We start from the raw sequence: 13,117 nt of genomic DNA on the forward strand, positions 1-13,117 counted from the left end.
TACACGTAGGCATGCAGCTTGGAACCCGCTTCTCACAACGAGCAATTTAGCTTAACAAGAACAGGTTACTAGATTTATCCCGATGGGGGTGTGTCTATCACGTGATTGAATCGTACCATATCATTGGCTCCAGCTGATGATTGACCCACCAGTACACGGTAAACAAATTCACACAAAGTGCACTATCACGCATTGCATCATGTGTGCGTGCAGTGCTACGTGAATGAGGTAGCTGTGAATTCCGAGGCATTGGAGGGCTTTTGTTTGTGACCGCGAATTTCGCCAAACTACAGCGTTGAACCGCAGAAGATTCAGCCACAATGTCGGAAGGCGCTCTGCAGACTGATTTCATGACCCTGACGCGTTTTGTTCTGGAGGAACAACGCAAGATTCCCGGCGCAACTGGCGAGTTGACTCAACTGTTGAACTCACTTCTGACCGCCATCAAAGCCGTGTCGTCTGCTGTACGTAAAGCTGGAATTGCTAAACTGTAAGTTCAAGCATGGTAAATCTGAGCTCATAGTCATACGGTGTACTTTAGACATATTACTTTTCACTTATTGTGAAAATAATAATTGCTTATTTATGATTTAATTCACTTATTGTCAACGTTAGTTATGATTTAAGAAAATAACTTGACGTGCCCAGCCTTATTCTGGACAGACGTGTTTGAGAATTCTTTGTGTCGGTATTCTTCATCTTGTAACAGTTTACATGTACCGCTCTGGAAGTAATTTCTTCCCCCAAATATGGATCGGATAGTTGTTTCATTCCCCGCCCCCCCTTCCAGGTATGGCATAGCAGGCAGTACCAATGTAACCGGGGATGAACAGAAGAAGCTGGACGTCTTGGCCAATGACCTCTTCATCAATTCTCTCCGCTCCTCCTTCACGACCTGCGCCCTCATCTCAGAGGAGAATGAAACGGTGATCGAGGTCGATGCTGAGCAGAGGGGGAAATACATCGTTGCCTTCGATCCACTCGACGGATCGTCCAACATAGATTGTCTTGTCTCCATTGGTTCTATTTTCGGCATCTGGAGAAATGTAAGAATAACAGCATGGCCCTTCTCATCTGTATATCAAGCACACCTGTCTGACATTATTTTGACCTCCCAGTTCCAAAAGCAAGCATGTATATCAAACAGGAAGAGAGTACTCAATTTTCCATTGTCGTGACCTTTCTTCTCCTGTGCCTTCCATATACATATACATATACCTTTCCATCCATGTACCTGTGGAATTTTGCGATAATTGGCAATATACTTTCCAACAAGTGGAGACACACAACTCTCAGTGGAAAATAGCACTTGACAGGTAGCGTAATTACCATTTGCTTCCACATCTTTAATATGACAGGGAGCCAGTGATGCGCCCACCAATGAACAGATCTTGCAGCCTGGTCGGAAGATGGTTGCAGCAGGCTACGCTCTCTACGGTAGCGCCACAATGGTTGTTCTCTGCACAGGGGGTACCGTCAATGGCTTTATGCTGGATCCTGTGAGCCTCTCAAGTTTTGTTTCCTGAAATTTAGTTTCCAGCGATTTATTGTCAATAAATCAATATTGCAAGCTAGAGAAGTTGATCAGCGATCACATTAACTTGTAATGGAAATACATGTACGGTACACATGACCTTCAGGGAGGGGATCTGTAATGCACAAATGGCATGGATGGGTGGAAACCCAAATGACAGTTCTGTCTTCCGTTGGAATATTCAGGGAAGGGTTTGATGAGTGGTTAAGGGATCAGGCATTGGACCGGATCCAAATTGGCAGGGATCAACTCAGCCAGGCTTCAAGTTAAGCTGCCTTTTGTTGGAGCCATGAGTCACAGGTTAGAAATGAAGAGGACGTCATGCATCACTGGATGACTCAATGTACCTTAGGAGCACATCCAGTAGAAGTCAATGATCCGTACACTGCCGAGTGATAAGTTTAGATGATTCATTGCTTGTTGGAAAACTGCCCAAATAACTCGGGTGTAATCAAATATGAGGTGGACCCTCTCACTCATTTTACTCACCACCTCAGCCTTTTTTGGCCACTTTTGCCACCTCCCACATTAAAAAAAATATAAACAGCAACACAGAAATAACAGCAATCAGAATAATTTATAGCAAATTTGACCTTTATATTTTGCGGTTACAGCTAGAATCAAAGGGTTGGGGGGGAGACTGAATCAGAGCAAATCTACCATCAGAATACGTGGACATGTGCACCGGCCCTGTCAGCACATTCACATTTGCCTTGTACATGTACACTTTGATTTTGTCTCCTTTTTTTGACATCTCAACCTTACCAACATACCAGGAGAAACCCTGTTATAGGCATCGTACATGTAGATTGTTACTTTTTGTGGCTCGGCAAGCTGTGTGGCACGCTGATACATTGACGTGCAAAAAGAACCAGGTTTGATGCAATGGCAATCAGTTCTTGGTCTTATGTCATGAAAAAACATCAAGGAAGCATTCACCCCCCCCTCTCTTTGACCTGCCCTGCCAGTCTAGGGCTGAGTCAATTCGAATAATTTACTATTCGAATATGCGACCTTCAATTTGATGGAGTATTCGGTTGCACCGACCGGCAGATTGTTGATGAACAAACCATATACAAAATCAGTTGCAATAACACACACAATTGTACATTATGATCAATATAAAAGCTTCTCATATCTAGGAGCATCTCCAGCCACGATTTAGCAAGATTGAGGAGATGAACAAGACTTTTTACCCTGTTGAAAATTTCTATTGTAAATTGTTTAATGAATAATTTACTTTTTAAATCATTGTAAAAGTTCTGAAACTTTTCATTTGAATCTGCTTGAAACAAGCCTCCATGGTGCAATTTTCTCATTTAAAACAAAAGAAAATTTTCTCATGCTTTTATGACTTTCGCATTCGAATATTCCAATTTGAAAAAATAGTATTCAAATATTCGACAATCGATCAAATATTTGTTTATTCAGATATTCGGTACAGCCCTATGCTAGTCTCCATTGAGATGTCGGATCAAAGCTGTTTTCTCTGGTCCAAAACTGCAATCTTTCCTTGCTTCCAACTTTTATTCATATTGTCCTATCTTTTGTAGGCCATCGGGGAATTTATCCTGACAGAACGTAACATCCGTATCAAGCCACGCGGCAAGATCTACAGCATCAATGAGGGGTACACAGAACATTGGTATGATGAGATCAAGGAATACGTGGAAACCAAAAAAAACACAACTGTAAGTCTGCAGCCTTTTTGCATTTGACCAATGACCCAACCATTAGCAAATAAATAAATGTTTCAATTTTGACTAAGACTTTGTGTTGCTTTTTTGTTGAATGATATTTACAAGATTTTCTGCATAGCAACATTTTGGAGAGGTATCCATCTGTCTGTGATAACCCTTCCCAATCACACCATCAAATACCTCTAGCACTATAGGGCCCCCTGTTCTGCCTCTCTGAGTTCAAAGTATGTGTTTTCTTCTGCAGTAATTATGTTGCTTCACTGATCCATAGCATTGATTTGCTAATTGTTAGCCTTGTGTGGAGATTTCTGTTTCATCAGCGGTTTAAGCTATTTTTTCCTCTAGAGTTGAGCTTGCTTTTGCTATGCACACTGCTAATGAGATTCATAAAATATCACAAAAATTGGCTATGAAACAGATCTTTGAAATTTGGTCCCAAATTTTAAAAGTTGCCTTTTTATCTGAATATTTTGTTCATTAAATCAATATGCATTTCAGATCAATAAAAAACAGAAATCGAAAATAAAAAAAAGTCAGCCAGGGAAAAAAAGAAGTGGGCAGGGATGAAAACTTGGTTTGTTTTTTTTGCTTGGCCTTACTACTCTGCCTCAAAAGTCTGATTTGTTTTCTCTCTTCTGATATGACATGAGACAAGCCCGATGGGGCAGGAATTCCTTCCTCCCTTTAGATCCACATTAGGAAAAGAATACAGTACAATACATTTGAGGATGTGTTTGCAAATGTGAACAAAACTGATCTCATTGGCTATGTGACTGTGTGTTTACAGCCAGAGAGGGCGGCATACGGCTCCCGTTACATCGGTTCCATGGTAGCTGATATGCATCGCACCTTGGTGTATGGTGGAATCTTCTTATACCCAGCACACAAGAAGAGCACAAAGGGGAAGGTACGATAAAATTTGGCAGGCTTGATGTTTTGGGGCTAGCATGATTTGGAAGTTCCTCACCTGGAACAGACACAAGACCACTAATCACAAGGCCAGTCACAAGTACCAGGGTGCACAGTGACAAAGGAAGGCTTTTGTTGTAGTTCATCTGAATACTTTGTGACTTGAATTCAGACTGGTCTTGTGTTGGTCTTGTGATGGTCTTAAGAGGTTTCAACTATAACACTGCTATAGTTTGGGGATGCATGTAGATTGTTTCCAGATTTGTTGGATAATGGTCAGACTATTTTAGAGTATGAAGTTGACTTTAAAAGTTTTTTAATCATCGAGATAAACTTTTGAGATTGTTTGTTTATTCTTTGCCTGACATTGTCTGATTTTGTCTGACAGCAACTGCACATCGTGTGCTTGTTTTTTTGTTTCTGCTACAAAACCTTTAAAAGAATTTTAGCCTGACCTATCCATTACTGCAGCCTTGCCATTGATTTTTAACCTAATTTTATTAAGAATCACCTCCAAAATCCCTCATAAGGTTTTGTTGGATTTTGGAAGATTTAGGAAGGTAGAGCCCAGCTACCATAACTTTATTTTGGACTGGATGCCCTTTGAAAGTCTGGCCACAAAGAATATGATTGTATAGTCCAGCTGTGAGGATTTTGGAGAGTAAAAGAAGGTTTCTAAAATATGCCGAAGGAAAGTAGGCTGGACCAGTATGTTTGAAGGTAAATTACTTAGAAGTAAAACTCCTTTCTTTCTCAGCTTCGGCTTTTGTATGAGGGTAATCCCATGGCCTACGTTGTGGAGCATGCTGGTGGCTTGGCAACAACCGGTGAAGAAAATATCTTGGACGTCCAGCCCACCAACATCCACCAGCGCTGCCCGGTCATCATGGGCTCCAGTGAAGATGTCAAAGACTTCCTCGCAATTGTCGAGAAACACAAGAAATAATTGGATGGCTTCGCGTGTCACGTGATGTTGGGTAGATGTCTTTGACTTTAACCAAAGCTAGACTTCAGAGCAGTGTTGCATTCGAGTCCATCAGAAGTCCCTGAAAGTCCCTGTAAGTCCATCTCAAATCATTCAGTCTTAATCCACTTCACAGGCTATTCAAATGAGCTGTGACAAAAGTATTCTTTTGTCATTGTTCACCCTGTTACTTGTCACTGGCCTTGTCAAGGGACTTGTTTTAGACTCGAATACAACACTCCTTCTTAGGGTATCCGCTTCTGTTGTTCCTTCTCTAATTGATGGCTGTGTGAATGGCTGTGTACTAAATGCGTAAATTTTTCTTTATATAATCGAAAGAACTTAAAGGTTGAGGTTTTCCTGATTTTGTTGGTTACTATGAATGGCTTTTTGTAGTTTTCTTTTCTTCATCTGTAATGTCAGTTCGTTTTGTACAAAGTACAACCACTTTCAATGGTGGCCAATTCAACAGGACTGTAAATTTTTCTTTATATAATCGAAAGAACTTAAAGGTTGAGGTTTTCCTGATTTTGCTGGTTATTATGGATGGCTTTTTGTAGTTTTCTTTTCTTCATCTGTAATGTCAGTTCGTTTTGTCCAAAGTACAACCACTTTCAATGGTGGCCAATTCAACAGGACTGCGTTGTGAGCCCTAATTTTATTGAGTTCTGGGGAAAAAAAGCGACTATTAGTAAGCACTAATCCATTAAACGCAGTAGTTCACTGTTCAGTGAATATACTTTTTACCAGTTGCTCTGCAAACTCAACTTCCCTATGTTTAAAGATCCAATGGGACTGTCAAGGCAAATGTAGCTTATTTGTAAAGAAAAAGTTTAGACATTGTCACACGAAGACTTCTGTGAAGCAAACGATTTCCATACTCAGCAAATGTGCACGCTGATGAACAACTCCACGTCTAATTGGTACCGTGGTCTTCCACTATCTACAGAAAAGGATACAACTTCCAACATATTGAAGAGAAGGTTTGTTTTATTTCACCACTGGATAAGAACAAAAAATATCCACATATGCATTTTCACGTTTGATTCACACTGAACACTAAGCAAGGTTTTGCAGTTCTATTTGTAGCAGCAAGAAAGAAACGAAAACTCAATCGTGATACACATATGACAACTTGTTTTGGTTCTCTTAGAAAGATGGATTCAAAATGCAAGCAAGATTAACTAAATATCAGTAGTTTGGACCTCATGTCGTTTTGAAGTACATTATTTTCATCCTAATTTTGCAACTGAAATGATAAATATTTTCTATTTTTTTCACGTTTATGCCCGGATAATGTGTGTACCCGTATCTCTATTTATGATTGGACATTATTAAAAACAGTTGCTTTGAACTGGACACGGATGATACTTTCCTTGTTATGTTGACATACACAATTTTATACATTTATTTTAAACGGGGAAATGTGATTCTCAGATATTAAGAAAAGTCCAATTCTGTTCCATCTCACAATCAGGATTCGTTAGCAGGACCGCAGTTGGCACACACTTTTACTATTTTGAAAGTATAAGCCATCTTCTGGAACATGGACTGTTATTCGGTTGTGAAATGCATCTCCTCCTAGTTCAAAATATTTGAAATGGAAAATGAAAATATGACTTCTCGAAGGGTTGTAAGACTGGGGAGGTGTTGCGTCGGCATGCAATTTAAGAACTTTAATTTGAAGGTACAATTGCAAACCATTTCCCATCCAAAGGCAAATGAAAAGTGACAGTGTAACCTTTTGAAAGTAACATCCATGTTTCACATTAATGAAAATACTAGTCGCGCGGCAAAAGCTCTGTTTCAGAATTACAATACTTTATCACTTAATCTACGATGCATATGGGCAGTTCGATTGTAGGTTACCCCATCAAACTTTTGCTAATTAAGGGAACGCCTTGTATGTCCTTTCTCTGGAAAGGAGCGATTATCGACGCCGTATGATGTCATCTGTCCAGCCTTGCCACACCCGTCTGCAATGACAGAAAGATACCAAAGTTCTCAGAGTTTGGAGTAAAATCAATAGAATATTTATGTCCAGTGTTTATATCCTCTTTTATATTTCCTAAGTTTTGTTTGTCCACGTATGTTGAAACGTTTGGCGAATAAGTGCGCTAAATAATCCAAGTCAATGTTCCATTTTCATGACGTCACATAAGAGTGTACATGTATTCCTCTTGCATACGCTGCAAGTCAACTTTTCGTGCTTCCATTGTACCAATATTGAAATAAAGAAAATATGCTGCCTCTGAGACACCAACCTCCAATGAAAAAGCATACAAAATCTTCCTGGGAGAGCATCCAGTGAGTTAACCACCAACCATCTGCACAGCCCTACCCCTATCCCAGACTAATGCCGGCAGTATTGGTAGGCCATATTTGGTTCCACAACAGGCTTAGGCATGCCCAAAAGTAAAAAACACCGGAGGTCTTCTCAGCAGCACGCACGAGCGAGGTCGGGCCAAGAGCGAGGCCTAATTGTCGAAAGGGACTCATGCGCTTAATAGGAACGCTCGCGTGGTTTGTTCTCGAATGACCTTTCTTTTTTTTTAAATACTGAATCGCTCTTGAATGACCAATTTTAACAAGAGAAAAATGAAAACGAACAAAGGAAACTGGAGCATGCCTGGTTTGAAAGAGGACAAAGATGGTACCGAGGTGAATTTCCTCGCAATGGATCAGCAGGCCCATTACGACATTTATTTCTCAGGTGAATCTTGACTGATACGTTTTGAAATGTTGGCCTACATTTTTCGCTGGGTTGGCAACTTTTTACGATGTTAACATATTTTTGACCGCATTGGAGCATGTTTTTCGTGAATGAACGAAAAAATGTTGACGCGCGTCTTTCAAAATGGTGCGAATTTTGTCAACTGTTGAACAGTTAATGTTGTTTTAAAGAAATGTTGTTGTGCATTTTAAAACCTTGACGGCGTGCACGGTCGAATAAATTCTCTTCGGCGTGCAATAGCTGCCCCTCCCCCCTTTGTTAGTGACCCAGCATGCTGCCGCTGGCAGAATTTTTGGTCGTTCAAAAGTGCCCATTGGAGCAAGATTGAAATTTCAGGAAGCGCCTGACTTTGTCAGAAACTCAGGGAGAAAATTTTTCAGTCCGTATATTTGGAAAGTAAATAACCCGCCATCGTTGTCCCGAGAGAAAGAAATAAATTTGAAAAAAAAAACACCTGATTGCCACACGCATTAGCTGGAGGATTGGCCTTGGTCTTGTGGTATGGTATAGACATCTCGACTACAACTCAACACAGTCAAACACGCCCTTTTCACGATCTTTAGAAAAAGAAAAAAAAGTTCCGCACTACAAACTGAGAACTCGGGCTTCCTACCTAGAAGCAGAGGTAGCCGACATCGAAGGAACTGACGCAAGAGTGATCGGGTTCCTGACCGAGCACCTCCGCCAACTTGAAGGAGCAAGGCCCCGGACTCCGCTTGCAGAACTCTTCCACTTTGGTCCGAAGGTCCAACTCCATATAGTAGTCGCATCCGGAATTTCCGTAGCCGTCCTCAGAGAGGTAGAAGTATGCAAAGTCGATCCACGGGGAGTTGGGACACGGGATCTCCATGAACTGACTCACGTCTTTGTGCAAAGCTGAAGAGGAATAATGTTGGTTTTTTTTTTCAAAGCCGACAATTTATCTCCAAATGTGCACTAGCCCCTCCCCGGCCTGTGCTCTGATCTACCCCCCCCACCCATTATATAAGATGAAATTTAAAACTTTGCCATTTATTTCCTAAACTGTGACCAAATCCGCTAACGTACTGTGTTTCAGTAGAATTTTTCTTTGGTCTTAAGTTGAGTCTTGAATTTTTCCAGAACACATGACTCTGAAGTGTTTCTTTCATAACTGAAACAAACATGCAATCGTCGTGTTAGATAACAATTGCTCCAAGTCACACGGAGTAGTGACAATAGAAGCTCCTGAACCTTAATCTCTGCATATACATGCACATGTACGTACCTTTGGGTGTATATGTATGCATTGCCTCGGTGGAAAGAATTCCTCCCGCCAGGAACAAACAGATGAAACGAAGCATCATGAAAGAATTCTGAGGAAAACCCCGTCAAGAATGTAGCAACCTGTTCTCTACGACGTCGTCGCACCTTTAGGGCTCTAAGCTTCGTGCTCACTGCTCGCCTTTTATCTGTAGTGTTCCCTTGTCGCGCGAGATGCATTTCTGCGTCCTCGGTTGGTCACTTTTGTAGAAAAGTTTACAATATCGCCCCACCTCCGAATAAAATAATAGGCATACATCAATCTGAATCAGTTTATATCAGATATCTACAGATATTTGTATATGCAGATGGTCATTGTTTGGCAACTCGATGCGCCCATATGGCTGAACACTTAATATTTTCTTCGTCGGAGACCGATATATATCTGTCATGACGTTTTCACCCTGCCGTGTAAAAGCTCGATAATGTAAATTGTTTTTGGAAATCTGGTGCAAAATACATAGTTTTTGCCTCTCAGTGTTCTTCCAAACAACCTCTTAATGGGCTGATGACTTTTGGATTAGGCATTGAATCTCGTGTGTAAAATTTGTCGAACATGACTGATAATCATCACTGGCAAGCCACGAGTTGATGGGTGTGAGGTTAGTTTGGAGGAAGGCTTGATCTAGAGACTAGTGACCTCAAAGTTGAGCGACACATATACATTTTTTTTTCGAGTAATAGGCCATATCCTCGAAAATATTTCAACCCCCTTTAGTTTTGTTCTGCCATTTAAAGGATATTTGGGAGCAATTTAAGCTCTTTGGCGATAATGCAGTTTTCCATTTTTACAAGGTAACGTGTACGACGTCATCGCAGGACGAATAATAGAATTCTTAGAGTTATTTCAGGACCAAATTTTGTCAGAATTGTGCACATTCTGTTGTCTTTCCTTTTAGTTCTTCAGGGTCATGACAGGAGGATTGTGAACAAAATTGTTCGCATAACTATTTACACTGGGAGAAAGTGTTTGATTCACAGTTGTTCAGAAAACCTCTCAGTATCCACGTTGAGTAGAAGCACCCCCTCATCTGCTGAATAGAGCCAAGTTGGTCGGGAGTGTTCGTTTTGCCGGTAGCAACGCCACCCGTGTATTTCATAATCGTCCTGGAACCAGCTGCGCAGCTGCAGCGAAGTTCCGACCAAAGGCAAATGAACCTCCGTTGTTAGGAGATTACGCCCTTTGTTGGTCCAGCTCGAGCTCATAGTGAACAGTGTCTTTTCAGAATGTTATGAACAGCATTAATAGCATGTTCATTGAATTTGTCCAGAAACGTGTAGGAAAAAAAATGAGACTCGTCGTTAACATATCCAGCAAGTTGTGATGACTCGAGTCAGTGATTCGACTCGCGTCCGACTCCACAGTCACTAGTACATGTATTTAGTGACTCGACTCGAGTCCCTCATCAGAAGAGTCAACTCAAGTGCAAGTCCCACTGAAAAGCAAACTTCTTTGCGAAAAAAATTGAAATTACTTCAACAATGCCGGTTTATAATGTTCATTTCGTGTACTTATATCACCACGAGTAAGTGGGGTGACCAGATGTAGAAACCCAGAGGTAAATTGACGGTGCCAAAAATGACTTTCTCTCTTCTTGTTATTTATCATATTGTGTTGAAATAACTCAGTCTGGACAAATGCTAGACTCGACTCCAGTCACTATGTTAACAATGCCAACTTTACTCACAAAAGTTACCGTACTATAGTGGCTGGTTAAAACTCTGCTCAAAACCTAGCTTCGGGCTCCGCGATATCAGACCACACGACTGGTGATCCCCCGTGCACTGACAAAACCAGATCCTCGAGGTGGACGTGAGTACATATATTCGATGCAATTAAACAACGTTGCATTTAATTAAATTGAACATAATATAAACAACGATACCTACGGAATGACTCAATTAATACATAGATTTCGGTGGCAAGTTGTTAGAATTAGTATAGTACAAGATAATGAATGCCCACAAATACAATGGTTCCGATGGAAAACCCAACTGTTACAGCAAGAAACAAATGTTGTAAGTTAGAGCTGTGTTATTTTCGCGAACAGTGACTGATGGAATGCTTCATTCCAGAGAGCGAATCCAAGCCGAGTGGACGAATTAATAATTAATCTTTTACCTCAAGAAAATAGCAGCAACAGTGCCACACTCGATCATAACTGTTCACCAATCATGACTGGTGACAGGATTTTATTCATTCAGACATTCTATGCCATGGTAAAACACCAAAGCTGCTGAACATTGGCGCTCCCATAATTTTTTTATATCCCAAATGATGAGGGAGGGACTGGGTACGAGTCTACGTTTTACGTGTAACATGTACGCGGTCACGACAAAACACAATGAACCGACTTGAATGCAAGTCTACTCTATGGTGTACTATTAACATTTCTCTCTCTCTCTCTCTCTCTCTCTCTCTCTCTCTCTCCCTCTCTCTCTCCCTCTCTCTCTCTTGTCTCCCCCAGGCGACGCAACCACCAGACGACGCGAGGGCACGACGGCTCTCTTGTGTCGTGCTCGGCGGGACGAACCGTCGCCTTCTTCAGTTGCAATTTCGTTTGTACACACACGACGCGTTGCGTCGTGTCGTCGCCCGTCGCGTCGTGCTGTCTTCAGTCCTTTCCTTGTTTCATTTTTTTTCTGCCTAAACGTCGCCCCTTCCGTCGCCCGTCGCGACGCACGACGCGACGTGTCGTGTGCTGTCGCCCTTTACTTCATGGTGTTTATAAAGGGCGCCTTTACTGTCATTTCCTTTCCACGGCCTGTGCTTGCACAGTACATGCCAGAGGTACCACTGAGGCCTTGATTCTGTTGTTCTTTTTCGTGGATTCTTTCTAACTTTGTGTTTTCATAAAGAGTGAGTTGTTGAAGAAAAGTCTTTTCGTTTTTTTTTTAATCAAATGTAATCAGAAGGAGCTTCGCGACTAATCAGTATTGGATTCAGGAAATATATAACTTGAACATTAACGTCAGCCACAACAATGTTTTAGCTTCCCTGATCTAATTGTGACTTTTCTAATAATTATTGTAAATCCATTCTAAGATACAATACATCAATCATTATTACGTGCTTGCAAAAATGTAACATGCGGATCTGATGAGAAATTAAGCGCGAGGCCAAACAGAGAGGAAGAAAAGACAATGTCACAATGGTAGTAGGATCTACAGTGTTTATTAAGAAACACGGACTAATATCATTGAAAGTGTGGTGCTGATGAAGTTAACGAGGAAGACTAAACTGAAGGAAGACTGAACTTGAAGATTAAGAGTAATAATATAGTGCAAGCTGGGTGGTAACTACCGAAGCCCGTGGCGTGGTCAAACTTGCGGTCGCACAACTGTAGAAAAATTGTCTAGAGGAGTTGGAAAACTACTTGGAAACTGCTGGCATGAACCACAGAGAAATATTTATAAGGTTACAAATCTACCACAAATGGGAACATCATCAACGGTCTTAAAAAGACATTGGACGGACATTCGAACAAGGATAAATTAAAAAGTGACAAATTCTGTGCTTACACTTATTATGTGAGAGCACCGGCATACGCAGATTTTCTTTTTGCTCATTTTCATTTCTTTTCGATTAAATTCGATGAATGGATGAAACCCCCCCCCCAAAAGGATCAATGCCTGCGGCTCATGTCATGTATTTTGCAAGCGCGATGGACAGAAATGAGAGAAAATAACAGAAATCATTGGTTGGGAAATTTAGGAGTGACGAATTCTGAGCTTGCGGTTTCCACTTATTTTGAGAGAGCAGTTCCTACATATTCGGATTTTCTTTTGCTCTTTTATCATTTTTCAATAAAATATGACAGAAATTAATCCCAATTAATGAATCAATGAGATAAAAACAATGTAAAATCAACACCAAAGAGCGAATTGCATGTACTTTGCAAGAAAGGTGGACGGAAATGAAAGAAAACAGTAAAGGCGCCCTCTATAAACACTATGAAGTAAAGGGTGACAGCATACGACGCGTCACGTCGTGC

At 41.0% G+C, this 13,117-nt stretch overlaps 2 protein-coding genes across 2 annotated transcripts; one reads left to right on the forward strand and one right to left on the reverse strand.

Annotated features, from left to right (window-relative positions):
- The first annotated feature begins 167 nt into the window (after positions 1-167).
- LOC110987921 (fructose-1,6-bisphosphatase 1-like) lies at positions 168-6,466 on the forward strand. The gene is made up of 6 exons (XM_022251084.2): positions 168-490; positions 791-1,046; positions 1,359-1,499; positions 3,088-3,225; positions 4,022-4,141; positions 4,901-6,466. The coding sequence occupies exons 1-6, from the start codon at positions 321-323 to the stop codon at positions 5,087-5,089; spliced, it is 1,014 nt and encodes a 337-aa protein (XP_022106776.1). The 5' UTR covers positions 168-320; the 3' UTR covers positions 5,090-6,466.
- On the reverse strand, positions 6,080-9,303 carry LOC110987922 (uncharacterized). Its single transcript, XM_087136429.1, has 3 exons — positions 9,088-9,303; positions 8,455-8,717; positions 6,080-7,083 (listed from the first exon to the last, which is right to left on the reverse strand). The coding sequence occupies exons 1-2, from the start codon at positions 9,164-9,166 to the stop codon at positions 8,455-8,457; spliced, it is 342 nt and encodes a 113-aa protein (XP_086992555.1). The 5' UTR covers positions 9,167-9,303; the 3' UTR covers positions 6,080-7,083.
- Positions 9,304-13,117: the final 3,814 nt, after the last annotated feature.

This window comes from Acanthaster planci, linkage group LG05, assembly GCF_054643075.1.
Source record: "Acanthaster planci isolate LZ-2023a linkage group LG05, COTS_SCS, whole genome shotgun sequence".
NCBI classification, from domain to species: domain Eukaryota; kingdom Metazoa; phylum Echinodermata; class Asteroidea; order Valvatida; family Acanthasteridae; genus Acanthaster; species Acanthaster planci.

Bases quoted from the DNA above. Each gene is read 5' to 3' on its own strand.
- LOC110987921 (XM_022251084.2), top strand. From the start codon at position 321: ATGTCGGAAGGCGCTCTGCAGACTGATTTCATGACCCTGACGCGTTTT. The intron at 491-790 runs GTAAGTTCAAGC...CCCCCCTTCCAG, and splicing joins AAAGCTGGAATTGCTAAACT to GTATGGCATAGCAGGCAGTA. The intron at 3,226-4,021 runs GTAAGTCTGCAG...GTGTGTTTACAG, and splicing joins AAACCAAAAAAAACACAACT to CCAGAGAGGGCGGCATACGG.
- LOC110987922 (XM_087136429.1), bottom strand. From the start codon at position 9,166: ATGATGCTTCGTTTCATCTGTTTGTTCCTGGCGGGAGGAATTCTTTCC. The intron at 8,718-9,087 runs GTACGTACATGT...ATTCCTCTTCAG, and splicing joins GCATACATATACACCCAAAG to CTTTGCACAAAGACGTGAGT.